The sequence below is a fragment of the Callorhinus ursinus genome, unplaced genomic scaffold (assembly GCF_003265705.2).
Source record: "Callorhinus ursinus isolate GAN/ISIS: 27379988/994484 unplaced genomic scaffold, GSC_fseal_2.0 scaffold18, whole genome shotgun sequence".
In the NCBI taxonomy this organism is placed as follows: Eukaryota; Metazoa; Chordata; class Mammalia; order Carnivora; family Otariidae; genus Callorhinus; species Callorhinus ursinus.
Window position 1 is genome coordinate 16,309,239 of NW_027397080.1, and position 27,878 is coordinate 16,337,116.

The following is a 27,878-nucleotide window of genomic DNA, read 5'->3' on the forward strand; positions in this document are numbered from 1 at the left end:
ATCTTCAGCTTTGTTCACCGGATCACTTGTGCCTGGAGTCTAGAGCCACCATGGAAGAAGTCTGATTATCTTGACCCACCATGCTGGGGAAGTCCAAGTTATATATGGAGGGGTCCCATGTAAGGTGCTCCAGTCAGCATTACTGGACTTCCAGTCATCCCAGCTAGATATACAAGTAAACAGCCTTTAGAGATGATTCCAGCCCCAGAAAGCATTCCTCGGCTTTTGAATCTTCCCAACTGAGGACCCAAACATTGTAGAACAAATCAGTCATCCCCACAGTGCCCTGTCCAAATTCTTGATCAATAGGGTCCGTGGGCATATTTAAATTTGGGGATAGTTTCTTATGTAGGAATAATAACCAGGATACCCTGCAACTCCTGACAGTTTTGGCCTTCCCGAAAATGACCGCTCCTCCCAGACCCTTGAGCCGGCCATCAGTTGAAGACAGCTATAGCAGGTAACATATGATCTTAAACTGCAAAGGATGGAACCAAAGTTCTAAATTTTGAGGGTTATTTCGAGTGGCTGAAGACCTTCTTGAAGAATTGTTTATACTATATACTTCCCTTACAGTGGTTTTTAAGGCTGAGTAAATGGATAAATTAATTCACACAATAAAGATGGTCATAGACATAGCTTACTGTCTTAGTTTTTCCGGGCTGCTGTAACAAAATATTGCAGACTGCATTGCTTATAAACAACAGAAATTTATTTCTCAAGAGTTCTGGAGGCTGAGAAGTTCAAGATCAAGGTGCCAGCATGGTTATGTTCTAGTGATGGCCTTCTTCTGGTCTACAGTCCTTGCCTTCTGGCTGTGTCCTCATATAGTGGTAGAGGCAAGGTATCTCTAATTCCATTCATGAAGGCAGAGCCTAAACACCTTCCAAAGGAAGGTCCCACCTTCTAACACTATCATCTTTGGGCTTAAGATTTCAACATATCAATTGGGGGGGGGGCACAAACATTCAGACCATGGTACCTACAAAATAAAACTGTCTTCAATTTAGAGAAAGTAAGTTGTCATTGAGTCTATGGAATAGAATGACCAGGATGTGACAGTGACAATGTCTGAGAGGCACCTGTTATTAATTTTAAAACCTACCAGTACCAAAGTTTCAAACTAATACATTCCTCTCCTTCTTGAGATGGTATCTCAAAATCCTTTCACTCATTACCCTATAAAGATTCATCCTGTATTCTATTTTGAAAAATAATGGTAAATACAAAATCAAGAAACAATGGTGGTCTCCAATATTTCACTAAATGGAAGCCCAGAGGACAGTAACTTTGTCAATCTTCTCCACTTCTGTATCCTCACTGCCTGGCACAGTGTTCATAACAAAGCAAGCACTTAAATTGGAAAATAAAGTCATAGGAGAAAAAAAGAGAATGAGTTTATTCTCTGATGGATATGAAACTCCCTATTACCACAGTTAGGCTTTTAATTGTTTAAGTCTACAAGCAAGACAAAATGTTTTCTAGGCTGAAGGGCATCATGGGATATGTCCATTGGTGGTAAACCAGCAATCAATCAGTCAATCAATCACCCAACAATTATACTTGAGTCAATTTGAATTTTTATTAACACACATTTTTCAAAGTTTGTACAAACCAAAACATTCCCGTGTTTCAAAATGTCCATTATACAAACATACAAATGAACAAAAGGTGTTACCAAAAGTTAGCTACTCAATTTCATGGTAAAACAGTGTCATGATTTTTAAAAACCAAAATTTCAAGACTGAGGTTTCTTCCTTCACTTTTCGGAACTTGTGGAAAGTTAGAAAATGTGTGAATCTGCTTTATATTAAATGCCAAAACCCTAAAAAAAGATTTAGTATAAAACTAAGTATGCGTTTTTATATTATCACTTCATGAAACAGAATTTCTCAAGTCTTCCAAATTAAAAAAAAAACAAAAAACCATGACTGTAACGTTTTTCACAATCTTTTCCCCATAGTCAAACGTAAATGCATCTGAAAAATATTATCTGACAGTTTATCTTTACCTAAAAGTTTCTCATTCAAAAAGTTACAAAACTATTTAGCACTGCCGTTTCCCCTGCGTGGAAGGGAAAATGACCTCCCCTACTAGAGTGAGATAGAAGCAACATGGTCCATTGTTTCTCTTCTCGGAAAGAAGCCACCCATTTCCACATCTCCGTCCAATTCTGTGCGTGGCTCCACTTGTGAGAATGTTATCACAAATTATAAGCATTTGCCTTAGGAAATGCCCAGCAAGTTAAACTGACTGCTTACAATTTTGGTACACTGAGGTACAAAGGTCATCTGCCCTTATGGTTACCTCTAGCCGCGGTACCCCTCCCTCTCCATTAATGATTCCAAGGTAGTTGATTTTACTGTGTTTCATGGGACATTACACATCTCTCATTTCTTTCACAAACATCCCATAGAGGACCCAAGAGACTGACTGGAAGTGCAAATCTACCTCCTCTCCTGGAAAAGTAAATCCATGTGCCTATTGGGTCAAGAAGGGAAAATGGGACACAAACAATTCTGGCTGAGGCCAAGCTGCTTCTGACAAGCACCTGTTTTCAATACATTTCCATTCAAAGCAAGGAGTGTGCAAGCTGGGGTGAATGAGGAGGAGTGAGGAGAAGGTACAGTGATACCATTTCTCAAAATCAGATTCAGAGTCCATACTTGAGCAGCTCATACTGACTCTCAAAATGCTCTGTAGTTCAAACATTATCCCATTTTGAATCTGCTCATTTTTTAAAAAAAATGTTCTCTGACAAAGGCCCAATATAACAAATGATATAAGTAAAAGGTTTTTATGTTTTTTTAAAAAAGAACTGGCAGTGTGAGAATTTAAAATCAGTCACATAAAACAATCAAGAAAGGGGTAGGGGAAGGAAATGTCCAGTAAAACCTGGACAACCTTTCTTTCTGCCCTTACTTAAAAAGACAGACTGTTCAAATCTTTGCTACCTCCCTTAAGTAGCTTCTTCTTAAATGCTCTTCCAAGAAATCCTCCAAAAGGCACTTAACTCCATACTGATGCATTGAATTGTTTCACCTCAGCAATCAGTTTTTAAGACTCCAAGGTAACAAGAAAAGGTCTTCTTCCTTTACTAAAAGGTAGAGTAGAACTTTTTTTTTTTAAAGAGACATCACTTTTACAAGAACAAGCTAGGCTACCATTATTCCTTTATCAAGAAAAGGTTTCTTTTTTTAAAAAATAAATAAAACTCTGGCTATACATAGTACAAAGTTCATACATAATATACCTGGAAAAAAACCCAAGAGTATACCCTGAAGTAAAAGGTTTACTGGAGAGAGAAAGCCTCTTCCATTGTACCAAGTCTTAAGGTGGCAGTTTTCAAAGTTCAGAGGGTGGCAGTGATATGTGATTAATGCCAAACTATTTGCTCATGGGTATGGCAGGATGCAATGATGGACAAACAAACAAACAAAAATCATTCTGCACATAACACTGAGCAGTGACCACCACACACACACACACACACACACAGAGTAGTACCAAAGGGACAGACAGAGAGTAGTCGGGCGGGGGGGGGGGGGAGAAGGGAGGGAAAGAAGAGTGAAAGTGTGAGACAAAGAGCTTGGAACCCCAAACATCCGAGCATGCAGTCGTGACACAGCACAAACCAGGTGTTTCCATTCAGCCCCCTGCGATCCCACAAAGAAGGATAACTGTAATAAAATAGAGATTTCTTAAGAAAGCTTGCAATTCCCAGAGAACAGCCAGGTCACCAATCCTAACCCAGGAACCCCTGTGCTGTTGACTGGGAGCCTCCTTATGGTCTCTCATGGAGAGGTTATAGCTCCTGATTTCTCCGACTTCTTGCTCTTGGACAAGGCAGCTGCCTGCTTCAGGAGCTCTCGGTTTTTGGCCTAAACAAAAAAATTCAGTGCAAGAAGGATGTTTTAACAGGACAGAACATGTTTTTCATGCAGATGCTAAGGCATACAATGTAGAGGGTCAGGAAGAGAACAAGTTCTAGAGGCAGAAAACAACAGAAAGCTCTAGGGCTTGGTTCAGGGGAAGATAGTGTTTGCTGGAGGTTAATCAGCACACTTCAATCTCCTGGGATCCAGTTACAAAAGGGTGCTTTGTGCAACACAAACAAACCGTGGAGTGCCTTAATGTGCTGGATAAACAGAATTCATAATCCAGACATCTGGAATCACATCTGGCTTATCCAAAAATCAAAACACACATTTATTACTGCCACTGTTTTTGAGGGAAAAAGATCAGAACACACCCAATAGTGAAACAATAAAAGACAGCTATAAGGTTGATTAATGTGAATTTGTCAATACCCTGAGAACAAAGAAATCTAAGAGATAATCACTTGAAAATACAATCAGCTAAATACACCAGGGTTATCATATAAAATAAGCAGACTCACCTGCAATTGCTCTGTGACTTCCTTGTGGGTTTTCTCCATCTGGTTCATTTTGGCTCTCATCTGAGATTCTTGGTATTGAAAATCAGCCTTCAACTCTGTGATCTGAGGGGGGAAAAAAGGCAGAGTGACCAGAAGAAATCTCTGTGCAACAAAAAATGTTCTGGTACCAAAGAACTAAATGGTTTCCCAAATGAATGAAATCCAGGGCTCTCCTGAAGATCCATAACTATATCAAAGCCAGGGGACTCTGTATCCTGTTTTTTCTAAAGATATCCTGAAAATTACACAAAACCCTGACATATCATTTCTGACACATCATTACTGGCAGGTTTTATTTTTTTTTAATTTTTTTTATTTTTATTTTTTAAAGATTTTATTTATTTACTTGACAGAGAAAGACACAGCGAGAAATGGAACAGAAGCAGCGGGAGTGCGAGAAGGAGAAGCAGGCTTCCTGCGGAGCAGGGAGCCCGATGTGGGGCTCGATCCCAGGACTCTGGGATCATGACCTGAGCCGAAGGCAGACGCTTAACGACCGAGCCACCCAGGCGCCCCTTTCACTGGCAGGTTTTAAAGATTTTATATATTGGGGTGCCTGGGTGGCTCAGTTGGTCAAGCATCTGCCTTCGGCTCAGGTCATGAGCCCTGCGTTGCGCTCTCTGCTCAGCAGGAAGCCTGCTTCTCCCTCTCCCTTTGCCTTCCGCTCTGCCTGCTTGTGCACTCTCTCTCTGTGTCAAATAAATAAGTAAATCTTAAAAAAAATAAAGATTTTATGTATTTAATACATGCCAATAATCCTCCAAATAACTCAGTGATTATAATACAATATGACTGACGGTTTGAGAGAAGCCAGGAGCATAACAGCTATTGCCATTTATTGAATTTTTAACCCTGTTCCAGGCAAAGTGTTTGAACAAGTTGTTTTGTTTTTTAGTAATCTCTATGTGTGTGCATGTCCGTGTGTGTGTGTGTGTGTGTGTGTGTGTACATGGTTGTTTTTGTTTTTGTTTGGTTTGGTTTGGTAATCTCTATACCCAGCATGGAGCTTGAACTCAGAACTCCAAGATCAAGAACTGTATGCTCCTCCAACTGAGCCAGCCAGGTGACCCAAACTGTTTAATTCTATTTTTTCATTCAATCCTATGATAAACCTTGGGGGGGCAATATTCTTCCCATTTTATAGATGGGAAAACCAAGCCTTAGAAAGGGCTAAGTAACATGGCCAAGATCATACAGGTTAGCCAGTGGCAGAGCTAGAATTCAAACCCCAGGACTTCTTCTATTGACTATGCTATTCAAGAAGAGAAGAGAAATCTATGTCAGGGAAGTGATCTGTGAGCTGAGTTTTGAGGTACATGAGCTACAGCTGGCACACAAGGTAGGGAGAGGGCATCCGAGCAAAGAAAACTGTAGGGGCGGGCAAAGCCCAGACAGTATGAGGTAACTGACAGCTTGTTCGAACGAGAGAGGAGCATGGAGAATGGCAGGAGATGATGCTACAGATAGGCAGGCATGATGTAGAAGGGCCTGTGTTCCAAGCCAAGGAGTGTGACCTTGATTCTGAAAGCAATGAGAAACAATCTACTATTTGTTTTTGCTCCTTCTAAAACCCAAACTTTGCAAAGCAGTAGAAACAAGTGTTCATTTTATCTCTATTTTGCAAAATCCTTTGATGTGCCATTCTAATCTAGTCCATGAAGAAGATATACTTATGTCTGCTTTCATCCAGTAGTCATGTAGTAAAGTGGAAAAAATACTGATCTCTCCCCATGAATCTCCACCTTACTGGCAGAAGAAAGCACAGGCTAGGAGAAAGAACGGCACAATCAGAAAGACTTGAGTTAATTACTTTGTTCTGCCATTTACTAGTTGTGTGATTTGGTACATCGTTTAACATCTTTGGGTCCGTTTCCTCATCTGTAAAATGAGGTCAAAATTAGATGGAAAGAATGCATATAAATATTTTAATGTTATAAATGCCTTTGTTAGCCATTCACAATGAAACCTAGCACTCCAAACTTGGCACAAAAAAACATACAGCCTCAGGGAAAAAAACACAACTAGAAGAAGGGAAGGAAAGCCTAAAAGGAAAAATATTGGAGGCTCTCTTCATCTGTGACATGATGATAACAGTGATTCCTCTCTCAAAGGGCTTTTATGAAGATAAATGAGTTAATACATAGAAAGCACGCAGAATAGTCAGGCACATAGTTAAGTATCCAATAAAAGTTAGCTATTATTGTTATTAATATATTAAGACAAAAATGAGATATTCTTTAAGAATCTAAAAATAAGATATATAGACCTGAATCAGAAGAAGGATGTAAAAGGTTCCCTTAAAGAGGAGGGACTGTTAGACCAGAGTAAGACTTTACTGAAGATGTTAATGTGTTTAAAGAGTGGGTCACTCAGGAAGAGAGTTGTCAGTAATAGAAGCAAAGTGACCTACCAGTCATGCAGGAAGGCCTACCTGAACATAGTCCAGTAAGGAGGGAGACCTGGCCCACATATTTTGAGTATTACTATCCCACAGACATGGCCATACCAATAATACAGATGGAGACATCAGGTTCTCTTAGCTTGAGAGCATTAAGAATTCCAATTACATAACTACCTCCTCTTGTCCTAACTCCATGCTCATTTGGCACCTTCTGATTACAACCTTCCAAAGCAGCTCATGCTGAGAAGAGCAGGAGTCAGTTATGCCCCACTGTGAATTAAGAGGAGCACTGTAGTTTTACACATCATCTCTGTAAGCCTGGTTAACACGAGTCCTCCCTGAGAAGTGGAAGCTCCCTCCAAATGCTGAGAAAAATCAACTTGCTAAATGCACCTGACCGAGGTAGATTCACCATGGTAATACCAGCTCATGAGTCATCTTGGCAGACAGTAAGCCTCTCCCAGGATAGCCCAACCTTGCCACTGGATCTCTCAAAGCATCAGCGGCCAGTACCAAATAAAAACCAGTTAAACAAGAGTTAGTACCATGCCCTATGGTACCACATGCTTACCCTTGCATCATTCTAGCCTGAGAGGCATTAACAAAACTGTACCTTCTTCTCTTTCTCTAAAATCATTTGATCTTTTTGATGCAGCATCTTCTTCAGAGTGGCCACTTCTTCCTTCAGTTGGGCAATGATGACAAAGTGGTCAGTGCCCGGTGAGTCCAGAGCCAGGTCTGGGGAAAAGCTGGGCAGAAACATGGAGGGGGAAAAAAATCATAACTTGGAGGGATAAACCTTTTTCTACTTGAGGACACACCAGAGGCCGCTTGACTACAAGCTCAAGGGTAAGAACAACTATTTGAATTCCCAGCAGTAAGCACAATGCTCCACACATGCCAGACTCAATAGCATTTGCTAAATTGCACAGGCAAGGTGATCATGAGATAACTATACCAACCAAACCACAACCCAGAGCATTTCTGCAGCATCTCCTCTCACATTCAAGATAAAGACAAATGCATTCCCCAAGAGTCAAGGACATTTCGTTTCTGGTGCATTGAAGATTCCCAATTATTTATGGGTGAAACAGTCAATTTTTTGTGACTAACTCATTTCCCTAGAATCTGGATAAATTACCAATTGTTAGCTCACATATTTTTCTTTTAAAACTCCCCAGAGAGCTCATCTTTTGGTTATTTTCTGCCCCAAAGCACCGTGATGTGGTGCAGCTGCTAAGACGCTGCTGCCTCGGGGTGCCTGGGTGGCTCAGGTGGTTTAGCATCTGACGTTGGGCCGCCGCTCAGTGGGGAGTCTGCTTCTTCCTCTCCCTCTGTCCCTTCCCCCACTCATTCTCTCTCTCAAATAAATAAATAAAATCTTAAAAGAAAGAAAGAAAGAAAGAGGCTGTTGCATTCCATCTCAGGAGCAGTCAGTCCCTTCTAAAAATTATAAAAAGATGAAATTTTCTTCTAAAGATTTTATTTATTTGAGAGTGAGCAAGAGAGAGCACACACAAGCAGGGGGAGCGAAAGGCAGAGAGAGAAGCAGACTTCAAGCCCCACTGAGCAGGGAGCCCAACGTGGGGTTCAATCCTGGCACTCCAGGATCATGACCTGAGCCAAAGGCAGACCTTAACTGACTGAGACACCCAGGTGCCCCCAAAAGATGAAATTAATAGGAAGGAAGCCAACTTCCCCTACACTGCAACTGGCCTGTTGACCACTACTTCCAATATCAACAATTCAATGATATTTAGTTAGAAAAGGAACAGAGAGGTGGCAAATTCCAGAGTCACACCACAACCTGGGTTTTCAACAGATTCTTCTCAACAGCACCTGAGCACTTCATTTTTTCGAAGTGCCAGGTGAACTCTGTCCTCTTAGCAGAGTCCTCTAACCAGGCCCAGCTCCAGGGAATCTGTAACCCCCTGAAATTGTATGTATAATTCGGTGTATACATACAATGGGTGGTTTCTAAGATGAGGATCCATAGCTTTCCCTGGTTGGTCAGAGATGTCTTACACCCAAAACAAGTTAAGGAATCACTGCCATGAGAGTCAAATCCTGCCCTTCTCTAGAGATTTCCCAAAGAAAGCTCTTACTCTTCCCAAGGCAACCTTTAAAGTAAAACACAAACCTGTTCTTCCTAAGCAGACACTGGAATATTGATTCCCAGCTCCCTACATCAATATAGCAATGACTCTAGGTCCCCCTTGCTGTTGGTTCATTCCTCCGTCTTGAACTACATCTAATAACCAGCATTTCTCTACACAGGTAGAAACTCCAAATAGCAAGTGGAATCACTGGACATCCTCAGAGTTACCAAGTCAAACATTCTATGGCTAGAAGACACAGTCCATTGATAAGAATATTCTCTCTTGGTCCACATGAAGCATGTGAGAAGAATGTCAGAAGAATGGACCCGTTGCTTTTATAACTGATGAATATGCAGAATTACTGGGTAACAAAAAAGTAAATGCCATATAATAAAACAAGGCATACAAGAGAAAATACTGAAAGAACCCATCAAAGTCTCCTCCACTTTCAATACCTGCCAAGGGACTGTCTTCCCTCAATCCAGGAGAATTTACTTAAGTCCGTAACTAGAATGACAAATGAAACAGAGTAATGGGCTAATATAAATCTTGTGGTCCCAAAAGCTCCTAATGTTCTCCTCTACCTGCTTCTTAAGAGAGGATTCTTCCCATACCAATACATTGTTGACAAAACCAGTTGTGTCTATCCTGTGTTAGGGCCTGACCTTTCTAACTCTCTAACTTCTGATTAATAAGAACTGCTAGAAATCAAATGAAAACAGATGGCTAGGTTAGCAAGGCAGAAAATTAGATCCAGTCTCTTTTCAAATATCTCCAATGACAGGGAACTCACTACTTCTCTAGGAAGCGTCTTGTCTTTTCTAAACCTTTTTTTTTTTTTTTAAGATTTTATTTATTTATTTGACAGAGGGAGAGAGACAGCAGAGAGGGAACACAAGCAGGCGGAGTGGGAAAGGGAGAAGCAGGCTTTCTGCTGAGCAGGGAGCCCGATGCAGGGCTCGATCCCAGGACCCTGGGACCATGACCTGAGCTGAAGGCAGACGCTTAACGACTGAGTCACCCAGGTGCACCCTTTTTCTAAATCTTTTAATATAAGAGCAATCCTCCTCAGGGTAAGCCAAAACCTGCCCCCCTGCCATTCCTATCCTTTGGCCCTGGGTCTGTCCTCAAAGGCCACACAAAGTAAGTCTACTCTTTCAGGCATATTTCAAATGGAGAATGAAATAAAACTATGAGGAGGGGCGCCTGGATGGCTCAGTCAGTGGAGTGTGTGACTCTTGATCGCAAGGTTGTAAGTTCAAGCCCTGTGCTGGGTGTAGAGACAACTTAAAAATAAAATCTTAAAAAAGGGGCGCCTGGGTGGCTCAGTTGTTAAGCGTCTGCCTTCGGCTCAGGTCATGATCCCAGGGTCCTGGGATCAAGCCCCACATCAGTCTCCCTGCTCGGTGGGAAGCCTGCTTCTCCCTCTCCCACTCCCCTTGCTTGTGTTCCCTCTCCTGCTGGGTCTCTCTCTATCAGATAAATAAATAAAATCTTTCAGAAAAAAAAAAAAGTTAGACTTTAAAAAAAAAAAATCTTTAAAAAAAAAAAAAACCTATGAGGAAAGGAAAAGAATGTCCTTTAGAACAATAAACCACAAGGTGTGCCTGGGCATCACCCAATGTTGAGAGTGCTTTTTTATCACCAACAGAACAACAAACAAATATGATAAAAAAGTAGCTGGTACATTTTCTCTGGGAAGAAAAGCTAGACATGAACTCAGATTTTCCTTAAATTGAAAAGTTTTTGCTACAATTTCAACAAACTAGAAAATATCAGAGGGAAGCTGTGAATTCTACAGGATACTAAAAAAAAGACAAAGGCATTTTAGAAGTATAAAATTATTTGAGGGGGCACCCGGGTGGCACAGTTGGTTGAGCGTCTGACTCTTCGTTTCAGCTCAGGTTGTGATCTCAGGGTCATGAGATCAAGCCCCATGTCAGGCTCTGCACTCAGTGCAGAGTCTGCTTAAGACTCTCTCTCCCTCTTCCTCTGCTCCTCCCCCCACCAAATAAATAAATATCTATAAAAAAATAAGAAAATAAAATTATTTGAGAAAAGGTTTTATAAAAAACCTAGGGGTGCCTGGGTGGCTCAGTTGGTTGAGCATCTGACTTCGGTTCAGGTCATGATCTCAGGGTCCTGGGATGGAGCCCATGTCAGGCTCCATGCTCACTGGGGAGTCTACGTGTCTCTCTCCCTCTCCCTCTGCCCCTCTCCCTGCTCGAGCACACCCTCTCTCGCTTAAATAAATAAATAAAATCTTAAAAACAAAAACAAACCAAAACCTAACATGATGTGTTCTCTCTGTATGATAAAGAAGGCTAATGGAAAAGGAAAAAAAGGAGAAAAAAAATCAAATATGCCTCAAAACTTAAAAACTAAGAGAGGAGAATGTGGTAGAACACCAAGATGAATGGAAAGTTGTTAGAGAGCAGCCTTCAGAAGACAAGAGAGGATAACAATGAAAGGACAAGAGCATATATGGATATTTTGAAAGTGGGGCCAAGAAAGTAGTCTACGATCAACTGAAAATGGGGAGGCAGCTACAACAGACAGCTCAGAAGCGAGACTGTCAACATCTGGTACAGAACTGAATTCAAGATAGATACTCAGTAAAAAAACTGGGGGTTTGCATGACATTACAAAAGGACCGTCAAAAAAAAGGGTTGTCAGAATGTTTTCAAAGTGAGGGGTGACTGGGTGGCTCAGTCAGTTGGGTGTCTGACTCTTGGTTTCGGCTCAGGTCATGATCTCACGGGTTGTGGGATCGAGTGCTGTGCTGGGCTCTGTGCTCAGTGGGGAGTCTGCTTGGAGATTCTCTCCCTCTGCCCTTCCCCACCTCGCACTCTCTCTCTCTCTCAAATAAATCAATAAATCTTAAAAAAAAAAAAGACACCTTGTAGAATCTGAAATCAAGTTAATAAAAAAAGGTAACAGGAAAGACTACATTTCACAGATGCTTTGTGCTCCTTAATTGAAATTCAGCCCTGGTAAGCCTACGTGCTAGTCTACTCCCATATCCACCACTGGCTGGGAAGGAGAACCTATAGTGGGCGTTTTCAGAATGGAAATGATTCCAGGGATTTTGGGGAAGAGTATGTCACTGTCTCACTTCAGGATGCCTAGGCCTGCAGAAACAGGAAAGTGGGTGGCCCCAAGACTTGGTTGGGAAGCAACACTGCACCAACACGAATGGGGCCCTCTAGACATTAGGACAAAGCAGCTTGCAAAGGAAGCAGCACTCAGAAGGGAAAGCAAATAAAGATATGTATTTAGACAGGTTTAAAAAGAAGTAAAAATATTTAAATGCATCTCGTTCTCTGCTGATTGAGTATCTGCACTGGGCTTTCTGCATGCTAAGGAAGCACTGATTACCCCTCACAGGCTGAGCAATACTGTCTTAACTTCAACTGGTCTCTGCTCCCCACCTCTCAAGACCAACTCCTGCCCTGCCTGGAGGAGGCCACAGGCACAGATCATAGTGAAAAGCATACAGCTCCTGACTTCTTAGAATTAGTGTGGGGGAGTTATTTGTGGACTACAGGATTCAGCTGCTATTAAATCCAGTTATACGTGCTTATCTTTTACCGACAGGATTAGTTATAAACAAATATTGGCACTGCTTATTCATAAGATATCAAGTGGCTAATGTAATGACCCTCAGAGACTCAATAACAACCCTAGACTAGGTCCAAGGCATACCCTGGAATATACTCCTGTTTCAGGAATTGTACATGCAGAAGCTCAAACGGAAGCATGCACACACACCAACTGGCTTACCTGTCTCCATTGGTTGTGATTGACTCAAACTTGGATTTTTTCTTCGGGATTTCATTTTGAATTGAAGATGTAGAAAGTGTTTTCTGGCTTTTAATGCAAAAAGAGAGAGAGACAGACATGAGAAATAAAAGATTTATAAAACATCACAATAAAAGGTTGTTAAATGGGACCAACATGATATCACAGCTCTTCCATACAAGAGCTAATTATTCTTGATTATTATTTTTTTTTTTTTAATTTCACTTATTCACTTGACACAGAGAGACAGAGAGAGAGCACAGCAGGGGGAGCAGCAGGGAGAGGGAGAAGCAGGCCTCCTGCTGGGCAAGGAGCCTGATGTGGGGCTCGATCCCAGGACCCTGGGATCAAGACTTGAGCTAAAAGCAGACATTCAACCAACTAAGCCACCCAGGTGCCCCTATTCTTGATTATAAAAATCCACCAAGGTGTTGATTTCGTAGGTCCTGGATGCATGGGTAGCTCTCTTCCATAGGGCCCCAAAATTCTTAGCTTTAATTAAATATTACCTGCTTTATTAATAACTACAGGAATAGAGTCAATAAAATTTTAATAAGTATAATCTATCTTATAGTTTAAAAAGTACTTTTCTAAAAATCTTTTTAATTTTTTAAATTTTAAGTAGGCTCCATCCCCAATGTGGGACTCGACCTCATGACCCTGAGATCAAGGGTCGCATGCTCCACCAACTGAGCCAGCCAGACACTATTTCTACTGTGCAGAAACTGAGGCTCACTGAAGTTAACTGACCTACCCAAGGATATATAGCTTGTCAATAGTGAAGCTGGGACTGGATACCAGGTTGAACTCTTTGTCCAGTTCTTCTTCAGTACAGTTCTATGAATCTACTATCTGAGTCCCACAACACCACTAAAAATCAGTTTTAGCCCCAATGAGTTCACCCTCAAGAAAGACCCCTTCTTACTTGATGTCTTCAATATTTGATACCACTGGGGCGCCTGGGTGGCTCAGATGGTTAAGCGTCTGCCTTCGGCTCAGGTCATGATCCCAGGGCCCTGGGATCGAGCCCCGCATCGGGCTCCCTGCTCGGCAGGGAGCCTGCTTCTCCCTCTGCTTCTCTCTCTCTCTCTCTCTCTCTCTGTCTCTCATGAATAAATAAATAAAATCTTTTAAAAAAAAAAAATATTTGATACCACTGACCATGCCATCCTTCCCCCCTTCCAACTTTACTGAGGAGTAACTGACAAACTGTATACATGTAAGGTATACAACGTGACAGTTTGATATACACATTATGGAATGATTACCAAGATTAAGATAATTAACACATCTATCACGTCACATAGTTAACTTTTTTTAACAGCAAGAATGCTTACAATCTACTCTCAGCAATTTTCAAGTATATAATACCATATTAAGAATAGTCACTCTGCTATACATTAGATCCTCCAAACTTTTTCTCCTTAGAACTGAAAGTTTATATACTCTTTGACCTAAATCTCCCCATTTCCCCCTTTCCCAGCCCCTGGCAACCATGATTCCAATCTCTGTTTCTATGAAATTGGCTTATTTTTTTTAAGATTTTATTTATTTGACAGAAAGACACAGAGAGAGAGGGAACACAAGCAGGGGGAGCAGGAGAGGGAGAAGCAGGCTTCCCACCGAGCAGAGAGCCCAATGCGGGACTCGATCCCAGGACCCCGGGATCATGACCTGAGCCAAAGGCAGACGCTTAACGAATGAGCCACCCAGGCGCCCCTGAAATTGGCTTTTTAAAAAGGTTCCACATAGAAGTGATACCACAGAGTATGTTTGTGTGTATATGTGTATATATCACATTTTCTTTTTTTTTTTTAATTAATAGCTTTATTTTTCCTCAATATACATTTTAGAAAGTAGGCCTAAGGAAAGGTTTCATGAGATAGACCAGAGGACTATATACAAAGTGAAGAGCTCCAGATCAGCGAGACCAAGTGCACAGTTGGAGCACTCTTCCCCGAGGGCCACAGCAGCCTAGGACCGTCCCATCAGAGGGGAGGCAAGCTCTTGGACAGCTTTTGAGTTCAGCTGAGGAAGTGTGATCTTCAGGAGTTTGCTGCTTGCATACTTATTCTTGATGGCGATGAATTTTGTTAAGTTTTTGTTAACTTTCACTACATTTTTGGCCATGTGCTGCATGACTTCCAATACTTCATCTTCTGTGTATCCAGTATAATACTACACTTTTAAGTTCCATTTTCCTTGGCCCAGAACCTTCTGAGACAGGCAGGATGTAGCCACTGCCACCTTTGAAGGGTGATAATGCACCATGTCATAGTCAATGAGAGTCAGCTCCATCAGATATTTGGCTAAAGTGTGCTGTTCCACATCGACCTCCCCGGCTTTTGATGCCCACCTTAAGAAATGTAGTGGCAAAGGTCGACCCAACTCAAATTTCAGTTCTTTCAAAATCAGTTTTTCCATCTCTCGGATTTGGGAACTGGTATAAGCATTGTCTGTGATGTAAACGAAGTCTTCAATATTTGGAGAAAACATCTCCTCATATTTGGAAGCCAAGAGCAGAGCTGTAATCCCAACCAGCTGAAGCTTCTTACGAGAAACCCGCTGAACCCGTAAAAATCGGTCCATGATGGCGACGCACATGTACAGAGTCTCCTGAAGCAGCCTAAACTTGGAGAGGACTTGCACCAGCCAGTCCACCAGGATGGCGCGCATGCGTCCGTTTATCTCTCTTCCATCTAAGAAGTGTGGATTTATGGATTGCAGAACCTCAAGCTGCCGTAGATACTGGTAGATATCCTTAACGTAGTGGCTGCAGAGCTGAGGGTTCTCCCAGTCCTCATGATCAATGTCCTCGATTTTGCAGAGCAAGGCATCAGAGAAAGCTTGGCAGAGATTCTCTTCCTTCATGGAGATATCCTCCTGTCGGGGGGAAGGACCCTTTGGAGCCAACATTTCCATCTGTACTGGTTTCACAGAAGCAGTAGGTTTCAGTTGTTTGTTGACGTTTGTTTTGGTGGGCTGAACAGGTATTTTGGTGTTCTGAGCTTTCTTAGCTACCTGTGTAGCTCTGGTTGTAACTCTATTTCCAATTTCTTCTAAAACTGCCCGTCTGATTGTCACATGACTCTTAGCTTTAGAATTAACTCCAGTGTCAGCATTCTCCAAATCAGTGGACACCATCGGGCATCGGAGCAGCGCCATGTGGGAAGGGGCAGGCAAGAATGCCAGCCCGGCCCAGGGAGGGACGCGGACTGGAGAGGGAGGACACAAACTTCCACGGCGCTGTTAGCTCCGCACTCCGGCCCGCACCGCTTAAAGACCTGCCTATATCACATTTTCTTTATCCATTCATTCATTGCAAATCGTTTACATTGTTTCCATCTCTTGGCCATTATGAATAAAGCTGCAATGCACATGGGGGTGCAGATAATCTCTTCAAGATACCGATTTCATTTCCTTTGGATATATACCCAGGAATGACCACTGGATCATATGGTAGTTCTGTTTTTAATTTTTTGAGGAACCACCATACTGTTTTGCACAATGGCTATACCAATTTACATTCCCACTAATGGCGTATAGGGTTCCCTTTTCTCCATAACCGCACCAACATTTGTTGTCTTTTCCTCTCTTTTTTTAAAGTAATCTCTACACCCAAAGTAGAGCTCGAACGCACAGCCCTGAGATCAAGAGTCACATGCTCCACTGACTGAGCCAGCCAGGTACCCCTCTTGTCTTTTGATAATAGCCATCTAAAAGATGTGAGGTAATATCTCATTGTGGTTTTGATGTGCATTTCCTTGACAATTAGTGATGTTTAGCACCTTTGCGTGTATCTACTGGCCATTTGTATGTCTTCTTTGGAAAAATGCCTATTCAGGTCCTTTGCCCACTTTTAAATTGGATTTTTTTTTTTTTAGTATTGAATTGTATGAATTCTTCATATTTTTTTATATTAACCCCTTATCAGATACATGGTTTACAAATACTCACTCCATCCTTCTTGAGTGCTTCTAGAGTTCTGTTCTCAGCCTCCAACTTGAATTATATCATCCAAGAGCATGGTTTTAACAACTACTTATCATATGGGTTGGAAATGGTATTCCCCAAATGCAGATTCACAGACTCTATCCTACATCCTATTGAATTAAAGTCTGAGGTGGAGCAGCAGGAATACACACTTGATAACAACTTTTATTCCCACTGACTCTTATGTGCTACCAATGGGCCACATCTGAACCTTTCTTCTGAGTTCTAGGCTAAGCTCCCAAAAAATAATTCTTCTTGACTCTCCAAACTCAACATTTTGTTTTTTTTAATTTTTTAAAAAGATTTTATTTATTTATTAGAGAGAAAGAGAGAGCACAAGCAGGGGGAGAAGCAGAGGGAGGGGGAGAAGCAGAGGGAGAGGGAGAAGCAGACACCCTGCCGAGCAGGGTGCCTGACGCGGGGCTCAATCCCAGGACCTGAGTCAGGACCTGAGCCAAAGGCTGATGCTTAACCGACTGAGGCACCCAGGCGCCCCACAAACTCAACTTTTAAAAACTGAACTTCTCGGGGCGCCTGGATGGCTCAGTTGTTAAGCGTCTGCCTTCGGCTCGGGTCATGATCCCACATCAGGCCCCCTGCTCGGCGGGAAGCCTGCTTCTCCCTCTCCCACTCCCCTTGCTTGTGTTCCCTCTCTCGCTGTGTCTCTCTCTGTGTCAAATAAATAAATAAAATATTAATAAATAAATAAATAAATAAAATAAAAATAAAAACTGAACTTCTCTTCTTCCTATATTCTTTCTCAGTTAAGAATCTACCTATTCACCTAAGTAAGAAACCTGAGAATTATCCTTCACTCACCCAGCTCTTACCCTTCCACCTGTTCATCAATTATCTAAATTTCTCATAATTCTCCCTCTAAACTATCTTCCTGAATCTGCTTCTTTGATCTCTGGTGCCATGGCCTCAGTTGAGGTTCTAATATTAACATCTCTTACCCTGGACTCATAAAAAAGCTTAACTAGCCCCCAGTCTCTTTTTCTTCCAATGTATTCTCCACAATAGTCAGGGTTAATTTTTTTACAGACCCCAGGATTAGGTTCATGCTCCTTAACATGTCTGCAGAATCCCCTTTTCTCCCATTCCCTGGCTCTCAAACGTAAGGTCCAGCAACATAAAAGGACCTGCAATTCCCCAGGATTTCATGTGGTCTCACGCCTTCCATGTCTCTACAAATGCTATTTCCTCAGCCTAGGATGCCTCTGCCCATTCCCTCTGTGATGATTCCAACTCATCCTAAAATCCAGCTCCAACACCAGCTCTTCTCTGAGCCTCACTTGCCTGACTTCCCAAGGCAGTTAATTACTACTGCCTCTCACGCCTGTATCTTGATGCTTCTCATGCTCATCGAATTATATTGCAATGATTTGATTACAGGTCTGTCTTCCCTACCAGACTACATACTCTTGGTGAGCAGCATGATGCTTTCATTCATCTCTGCCTTCCTAGCAGAGTCGCTGGCCCATGAGAGTACTTAATAATGTTTGCTAAATGAACAAACAAAATCATAATGGTAACAATAACAAACAGTAACTAAAATATATTGAATGCTTCCTATATGCCAGTTATAAAACTGATCACTATGCATTCACTATATAATTTATCTTCACAACAATTCCATGAGGTAATACTATTATTTCCCTATTTTAAAGATGAAAAAGCTTGCCCAAGATCCCACACAGAGGGGCGCCTGGGTGGCTCAGTTGGTTAAGCGACTGCCTTCGGTTCAGGTCACGATCCTGGAGTCCTGGGATCGAGTCCCACATCAGGCTCCCTGCTCAGCGGGGAGTCTGCTTCTCCCTCTGACCCTCCCTCCTCTCATGCTCTCTCTCTCTCTCATTCTCTCTCTCAAATAAATAAATAAAATCTTAAAAAAAAAAAAAAAAGATCCCACACAGAGAACCTGGCAGAGCTGGGATTCAATCCAGAGCCAGAACTCTTAAACACCTCAGATACTCTGAAAGGAAGCTAAGGCTACAATGAAAGGACACCTTTTTGACTAGATCCCACCAGGACAAACCTAGAACATCTATCAACCTCCTGGCCAAATATGCATTAAAAAAGCTGCATGCCTCAGAAAGTGAAACGTCCAAACTTTTAAGGAGATAACCCACTCCAAAGGTGAGAAGAACATTACAGGGAAAGTAGAACAAGTTCCACAAACTTTTCAGACACAATACAAACTAAGTCAGGAAATCCTGATACCTTATGGAAATCTCTCTGGCACTTGGAAGACATATGAACTGTAAAATATGGTAAAGGAGATTCCTCCTAAGGATAGTAACTAGAGAGAAAAGACTAGGAAAATGTATACCAAATGGTATCTTCCATGGCTAACTGCGTATTTTGCCTGACCAACCAGTACTTCCAGTCCTATTGTTATGCATCTTGGGGTTACCTGTTATAATGGCTGCCACCACTCAGTCGACTATACTGTTCCTTCTCCTGGTGGCTGGCACGGGAAGAGCTGCTCAGATGTTTCCTCTGCTCTTTGGTCTTTTGAAGGACCCGTTTGTATGAAAGTGTACACAGCCAGCACAGCAATTTCCCATCTACCTGAAACACAAGGAGACAAAGATAAAGAAAAGAGAATGTGGTACATGGGTACTACAGGATATAGGTACTGGCAGCGAGAACCTCTGGGTTACGTTCCAGTTCTGCCACTTATGAGGTGTGTGAACTTAGGCAAGTCTTCTACCTCAGTTAAATCTCCCTATGTCCTGTGAAGCAGCTACTGTTATTTCCCACAGGAAAGATGATGAAACTGATGCATAATAAGATTAAGTAACTTGCCCAGGATCATTCAGTGAACCCAGGTCTACAGGACTGCAAAGCTTATACTCCAACTATTATTATATGCTACCTCCTGATTCCTAAGTCAGCTTCTCCAGTATCTTGATTCAGAGAAGATGTGCTCTGGTTGGCAAGCAGGAGTAATCTGGTCACTGGAGAGTTACATCCTCCCATTTTAAAGTAATGAATTTGGTTAGCAAGAGTTAGCTCTTGTAAGCCTAAGCATCTCCAAAAAGTAGCTCTGGACACTGAAAAAGTTTCTGTACTGTATTCTTTCATTAAAAGAACATTTATTGAAGAGAACAAATTGATAGTTGCCAGAGGTGGGGAGTGGGGGGTAGGTGAAATGGGTGAAAGTAGTCAAAAAGTATAAATTTGTAGTTATAAGATAAATAAGTCACGGGGATATAATGTACAGTATGATGACTACAGTTAATAATACTATATTGCATATTTGAAAATTGTTAAGAGAGTAGATCTTAAAAGTTCTCATCACGGGTGCCTGGGTGGCTCAGTTGGTTAAGCGACTGCCTTCGGCTCAGGTCATGAACCTGGAGTCCCAGGATTGAGTCCCGCATTGGGCTCCCTGCTCAGCAGGGAGTCTGCTTCTCCCTCTGACCCTCTTCCCTCTCGTGCTCTCTCTCTATCTCATTCTCTCTCTCAAATAAATAAATAAAATCTTTAAAAAAAAAAGTTCTCATCACAAGAAAAAGAATTCGGGGCGCCTGGGTGGCTCAGTCGTTAAGTGTCTGCCTTCGGCTCAGGTCATGATCCCAGGGTCCTGTGATCGAGCCCCGCATCGGGCTCCCTGCTCAGCGGGAAGCCTGCTTCTCCCTCTCCCACTCCCCCTGCTTGTGTTCCTGCTGTTATTATCTCTCTCTGTCAAATAAATAAATAAAATCTTAAAAAAAAAAAAACAAGAAAAAGAATTCTGTAACTATGTATAATGATGGATGTTAACTGCACTTTCCAATATACACAAATATCATTATGCTGTACATATGAAACTAATATAAGGTATGTTGATTATACCTCAATTTAAAAAGATATATAATCACTTTTTAAAAAGTAGAAAATGAGAAGCACACTTTTTCTCAATAAATAACAGCAAGCTGGAGATATATTTCAGATTAATATTTTGGCCATTTGTGGTAAAACAATTGAAAGGGAGAGGAAATAGTTCTCAATAAACTATAACTTTTATCAGTCTAAATATATATATATATAAATATATATGGGGGGGCACTTACTATGTGCCAGGCCACTGGAAATGTGGCAAAGAACAAGACGGATATTAAAAAAAAAAAAAAAAAAGACCAAGATGGATAGAGCTCATGTTCTAGTGGAGGTGGACAAACAAGCCAAAAAGCAAGATTAATTTCTCACAATGTTACATGCTGTGAAGACAATAAAACAGGGTAATACGATAAGGGGTGAGAGTGAGTGAGTTAGTAAAGGGTCTCTGTGAAGAAGTGGCATCTGAGCATGAGGAACCAGTTAAGACGCTTTGGAGAAGGATGTATCAGGCAAAACGACAGCTAGCACAAAGGTGGGAATGACACGGGCATGTTTGAAGGGCTGAAAGGCAGCCAATGTGGCTGAAACAAGGTGAGGGAGGGATGGGAGGTGTGAGGTCAGATGAGACTGAGAGGCAAGTATGGGCCATGCAGGCCAGGCAAGGGGTTTGGGTTTTATTCTAAGTGCAGCCAGAAGTCACCGAGTTTTAAACAGAACAAATCTAAACCACTTTTATTCTATCAATGCCCCATCGCTCCACATAGGGCTCTCCTCCATGTCATCCCATGACTTTTAATTTCAACAGAGAGAAATAATTAGAGTAAGATAGTGAAATTGGTCACGTATCTTGCTTAAGTCACAATCTCTCCTTTACAGAATTCAACAGAATTTTGCCAATCATCACTTCACTTATATGGGATATGATCACTGTAATTCAGATTCTCATGAAATACTAACTTGTGAGATATCAGACTATAATGGTCCAGGGGTGCCTAGCTGGCTCAGTCAAAAGAACATGCGACTGTTGATCTCAGGGTCATGAGTTCGGGCCCCACCTTGGGTGTAGAGATTACATACATACATACATACATAACAAACTTAAAGAATATATATATACTTTAAAAAAAAAAGAATAAAATGGTCCACATTTAGTAGATGAAGAAAACAAAGGCTAAAAATCTTCAAGGTCAATAGCAACTAGAAAAGGAACTGAGAATTCTTTTCTATCATATGTCCTTTTTTTTTTTAAGTAGGCTTAGGGTGCCTGGGGGGCTCAGTCGTTAAGCGTCTGCCTTCGGCTCGGGTCATGATCCCATGGTCCTGAGATGGAGCCCCACATCAGGTTCTCTGCTCAGCAGGAAGCCTGCTTCTCCCTCTCCCACTCCCCCTGCTTGTGTTCCCTCTCTCGCTATGTCTCTGTCAAATAAATAAATAAAATCTTAAAAAGAAAAAAATGTAGGCTTTAAGTAGGCTCCATGCCCAGCACCAAGCCCAAGTCAGGGCTTGAACTCACCACCCTGAGATCAAGACCTGAGCTGAGATTAAGAGTCAGACGCTTAAAAGACTGAGCCACCCAGGCACCCCTCTTTTTTTTTTTTTTTTAAAGATTTTAAGTAGTCTCTACACCCAACTTGGGGCTCAAACCCACAACCCCAAGATCCACAGTTGTATGCTCCACCCACCAAGCCCAGCAGGCACCCCCTGTTAATGTCTTTTTGACACAAGTGACCCACCTTAATTTCTCTGAAAGAAAAAGAAAGTCAACAAGAACACCGAGATTTACCTTCTTTCTGTCATCTTTCCTGTCAAATGCACACTGCTGCTTACACTGCTCACACGAATATGGCGGCCCATACTTCTTCTCCGAATTCGTGCAGCGCTGGCACTTGTTGCCGATAAACGCTGCAATTATGTTGCAGTACTGACAAGGTTTGGGCTTAAGGAGAGAAAAAGGGTCAACTGAGTATATTATGAAATACCAGTACTTTTTTTAAAGCAATCATTCCTATTACACAGTTCATTGTAAAAATGTATTCCTGACTTGACAAATTTCCTTCTACATCGATCAAATGAAGCCCAATTCCTAACACTACGCGTAAGGTGTTCTTCTGCACAGTACTACCGACTTAAAAACAAATAAATGAGCAAATAATAAAACCCCATTCATGTATAAATGCTGGGACTTCTGTGAGAAATTCAACAGAACCAGTTCTTTGGAGAAACCAGCAAGGGCTTTGAAATTTCTCAAAAGGCCTCTTTGCCATTATCACCATATCACAAGTTGGGAGATTCCCTGCAAGGACACAGTATCCAGAACCCTAACACTGAGAGACAAAAATCCGTTCATCAAAATGAACAGTCAACTGCTACCAAACAAAGAAGTCACATTGTAGGATCTATCTTTCCCCTCCTCTTTTCATACTGGTTACTGAAGGTCTCAAGGAAAATTATAATGACAATCCTGCCATCATGACCATAAACACAAACCTTCTCAATATTAAGTATTAACTAAGCTTGAAAGCTCAAACACTAGATCAACTTCACTGAGGATGTATTGACATGTAACTAGTTCTAATAAAAATATGGTAATTACATCAATAATCCACAGAATATAAGGTTCCAAGAGACCTGAGTACTCACTGTTAGGTACAGAGAAACCCTACTTACTGTTCCATATAACTGCACATTCTGAGCACATTTCTTGCATATTGTATTGGTTTTACTGTTAAGGAAAAAAGAGACACAAGGTTTTTATAAGAAAAAACCTGTCTTACTTACAACATCTGAAAACTGATTCCTCCTTAAGCCCACAGAATTTGCTCATTGCTAAGTGCCAAGGTGATATGTGGTCTGGATACCTGGTTAACTGAAGGTTGAGTATCTGGCCAATAATTCTTCTATTAATTCTTTGGTGGCTACTAATTTTATTAGCTCAGATAAAATGAGACTTTAGTTAAAATGGAGAATGAGTTATTTCTGATTATCACATCTCCAAGTATCACTAAACAAAATTATCAAATATGGACAGAACCCTCAAAAGATTATGTTAGACTGAAATGGACTAGAAGTAATTCTCCTCAATTTGGATAAACAGCTGAGAAACCCGAGGTGAGAAATAAAGTATATGTGTTTCGAATACAAACTTCAGAGATTCTATCCATGTTGACTTTACTCTGTCTACACACTCCTCTGTAAGTAAAAGCATATGAAAATCCCAGATGTGAGGAAATAGATGCTATGACCAACTATTTTATCAATATTTCCAATTTCTCTAACAACTAAGCACTGATAAAAATAAAAACTTTTTTTTTTTGAAGATTTTATTTATTTGGCAGCAAGAGACACAGCGAGAGAGGGAACACAAGCAAGGGGAGTGGGAGAGGGAGAAGCAGGCTTCCCACAGAGCAGGGAGCCCGATGCAGGGCTCAATCCCAAGACCCTGGGATCATGACCTGAGCCGGAGGCAGATGCTTAACGACTGAGCCACCCAGGTGCCCCTGAAAACATCTTCTGTCTTGTGAAGGTCCCAAGGTGATAATATTACTTAAATATCTGAACTGATAAACTACCTTGGGGAAAAAAATCATCTTCAAATAAAGTTTAATTCTTCACAAAGGGAGGTACAAACAAATGCTTGATGTGCAAGAATAAACAATATTCTGGGGCTGAAAATAAAATCACATAAAACTCCAGCCTATGAGCTATTTTGTGATTATTTTCCCATAAAGTCCTATAAAAGTGACTATAAAGTTAAAACAAAGAAAAACGTCAAAGTAGAAAACATTTAAATTAAAAGAAATATTCAAACAAAATATTTTCCAGGGCAATTTTCTGCCATTTTAAAGAGACCATATGAGAAGTGAGGTGCATTTAAAGGAAACTCTTTTAGAAAGAGGATTCACATCAGCAATTCTGTGATGTCGAACATCTGAGTTTATGCTTAGATTTATTACTGAAGAAGTGGGACATATATATATACAAATGCTCCTGACATCTCAGAAAACATACAAAGAAAAACTATTTCTATGATCCATCTTGAATCAATTTTTTTAAAGATTTTATTTATTTATTTGAGAGAGAGAAAGCACGAGGGGGGTGAGAGGCAGAGGGAGAAGCAGACTCCCCGCTAAGCTGGAAGTCCAACGCAGATCTCAATCCCTAGACTCGGGGATCATGACCGAAGCCAAAGGCAGACACTACACCAACTGAGCCACCCAGGTACCCTTGAATCAACTTTTTTTTTAAGATTTAATTTTTTTAAAGTAAACTCTACACCCAACATGGGGCTCAAATCTACAACCCCGAGATCAAAAGTCACATGCTCCACCGACTAAGTCAGCCAGGCACCCCCATCTTCAATAAATTCTTATGTATGGTGCAAATTCAGGGTCAAACTTCATTTCTCCCCACACCCAAAAATTAATTCAAGATGGATCATAGACCCAAATGTAAAAGCTAAAACATAATTCTTCTAGAGGATGTTTTATATGTTTCCATTTCTATGAAATGGTAAAACTGATCTATGGTGGAAAGGAAAATCAGAACAGTAGTTGTGTGAGGAAGGCAAGAAGGGTAGGGATTGACTGGAATGAGGCATGAGAGGACTCTCTGAGGTGATGATAATGTTCTATTATTTAGAAAGGGTTTGGGGTTACACAGATGTACATGGTTTGCAAAACTCATCGAATGATGTACTTAAGATTTGAGCATTTCACTGTGCACAAATTTTATCTCTAAAAAAATAAAGGATCGTAAATAAATGTTGAATTTTGTTAATGATATGCATGCTTAACTGTTTTGCATCAAGTATACTGATGTCCACAACTTTAAAATGCATTACAAATAAGGTGGATTAATACACTAATGGATAAATGCAAATACAGTAAACATAAACTGTAGAATCTAAGTGGTGGGTATATGAGTGTTTATTGTCCAATTCTTTCAACCACTTCTGGTGTGAAAATATCCATAATAAAATGTTTGGGAAAATGTTCCTACAACTGAAATAAGTCTGATTAAAATTAGGTTTCTAGGTCTATGTGTAGCTGGCAAATAGACCCCACCCTGCTTTAAGGAACTATTACAGTTGCAGTCCCACAGAACTTACTACACCAATAAACTACTTTGCTGCTATTGAAAGTCTCCCCAAAATGTGTGTTTACTCACACCTAAATGTTTTTCACATTTTTAAAAATGAGATTAAAAAAAAAAAATAACAAACCCTTATCAGAATGGTCACATTTCTAAAAGTATCTATCTTCCTTTTGATTATAAATTCTTGAAGCTCTGAATATAAACATACTGAAACACAGGCTCATTGTTTTACTGCTGTGGTTTCTTTGTGTCATAAAGATTATAAACACAATATAAAACGATCAAGGATCTTAAAAAAAGTAACTTTAAAAATTAAAGCAATCAATGGATAACTTTGGGAACGATAAGTGTGTTTTGTATTCGTCAATGTGTTATAATAAAACTGCAGAATCTGTGTATAACGCACTCAATTACAGATCTGTACCGTAAAAAACAACTAATTGTCGATTTTAAGAGGAAAAAGCCTATTAACATCTTCCATGGTCAACAAAAACTGTACCTCTCCTGCTGGTACTCCGTTCTACAGTAGGTGCACTTCACAACAGGGTGTGCAATCCGACATTCCTGAAATGAAATGAGGATATAATTTTTAAAAGGCAGTCAGAAATGGAAACAGCCTTCAGTAGGAGGCAGAAGACCTGGGTACTATTCCCAGCATAGCCACTGTGCTTGAGTGAGTCACTTGAACTTTCTGGGCCTTATTTTTCTCTTCTGTAATATTGGCATCACCGGCCTGCATTGATGTGGGAATTAAGAAAGAACTTATACGGAACCAGTCATAAATTGTAAAACAAAAGTATGAATGAATAAGTGTCAGACTGGAAATCAGAAGCCCTGGATTCTAGTTTCAGTTCTGCCACTTCCATTGTTTGATTTTTGAGCAATTGTGAAATGAAAATGCTAAATTAAAATCATTATTGCTTACCTATATGAAACTTCCTTAAAAGCAATATATATATTTCAAATATATATATGTATTTATATAAAGCCTAAAAAAAGCACTCAAACATCTGAGCTCTCTCCTACAGGGTAAACAAAGTGACAAAGTCATGGCCATTTGAGGCAACGGTGACATACAGTTATGAGTTACCCATATCAGAGGTACAAACTCTGGATTATCTGGGAATATCTCAAAATCCAGCTTGGTGATTTTTAACTGTCACCTCACAGCACTTCTATTAACTCAAATAGGCAAAGCAAGATGAAGCAACTCAAACGAAAAAAAGAACTTGGACCTTCAGGATTAGGGCCAGAACCGAAGGTCACCAACTGGATGCTGAAAAATCCTTCTGCTTCGTGCGCTTAATTGTGGGGCTTTTCTACAAAGCCGCGCCACATCCGACTCTGAGACTGGCTGGAAAGTGCCCGCGAGGCGCCCGAGTTGGGAGTCTCTCCTCCCAGGCAGCACCCAACTCTGGAGTTCAGTACCAGGCGGGGTAGGGGGTCCCTCAGTCTGCAACTAACGACGGGGGAGCCAGCCTAGGAGGGATCTCGGTGCGTCTGGTCGGGGGCAAGCAGGGGACCCACTGTTCCCTCCCTGACCTCAAGGGGTCCGAGAACAATCCCTCGCGGTTGCTAAGCACCGGGACACGCCGGCCGCGGGGCCCTGGACGGAGCCCGGGACTCCCCCACGTGCCCCGCCGGCCCCCAGCGGAGCTGGTGAGGCGCCTCAGCTGGGCGGGCCTGCCACGCCCTGCCCGGGGGACCCCGCCGAGCGGCCCCGCAGTACAGGGGGCTCCGGGCCGCACCTCTAGCGTCCCAGTTCCCGGCCGCCGCCCCAGCCCGCGCACCTTGCACAGCTGCTGCCCCTGAGACAGCGCCTCGAAGGGGAAGCGCTGGTGGCACTTGGTGCAGGCGTAGAGCGCCGCCATGTCCGGCCGGGGCCGTGCTCACCGCCCAGCCGGCCCGGCCCGCCGCTTTATCTGACAGTCTGAGGGACAAGCTGGCGGCGGCGGCGGCGGCAGCAGGCTGCGGGCTGCGGCCGGCGGGCGGGCCGGCGAGTGCGGGCGGATCAGGGCGGGCGCGGCGGCGCTTGTCGCCCGTTCACTGGTTCATTTTGACGTCCATCAAGTACTAAGGGGCGGAACACAGGGCTTATGACAACTCTGATTCGATTTGGACTGGAATACGCCACTTATGACGCGCGCGGCCTCGATTATGTAAAGCGCAGTCACGCGGGGGCGCCACTAGGAGGTACCTTCTCCCGCCCGGGACCTCGGAAGCG

General features: G+C 41.8%; 2 protein-coding genes across 2 annotated transcripts; both read right to left on the bottom strand.

Moving 5' to 3' along the window:
• Nucleotides 1–1,563: 1,563 nt before the first annotated feature.
• On the bottom strand, nt 1,564–27,878 carry FAM76A (family with sequence similarity 76 member A). The gene is made up of 9 exons (XM_025856610.2): nt 27,445–27,878; nt 26,154–26,218; nt 23,228–23,282; nt 22,344–22,496; nt 19,149–19,306; nt 12,722–12,808; nt 7,453–7,588; nt 4,400–4,501; nt 1,564–3,881 (listed from the first exon to the last, which is right to left on the bottom strand). The coding sequence occupies exons 1-9, from the start codon at nt 27,523–27,525 to the stop codon at nt 3,795–3,797; spliced, it is 924 nt and encodes a 307-aa protein (XP_025712395.1). The 5' UTR covers nt 27,526–27,878; the 3' UTR covers nt 1,564–3,794.
• Nucleotides 14,607–16,928, bottom strand: LOC112812044 (G2/mitotic-specific cyclin-B2-like). The gene is given in 1 exon segment (XM_025856609.2): nt 14,607–16,928. A coding segment is annotated over 1 exon segment (1,191 nt). The 5' UTR covers nt 15,905–16,928; the 3' UTR covers nt 14,607–14,713.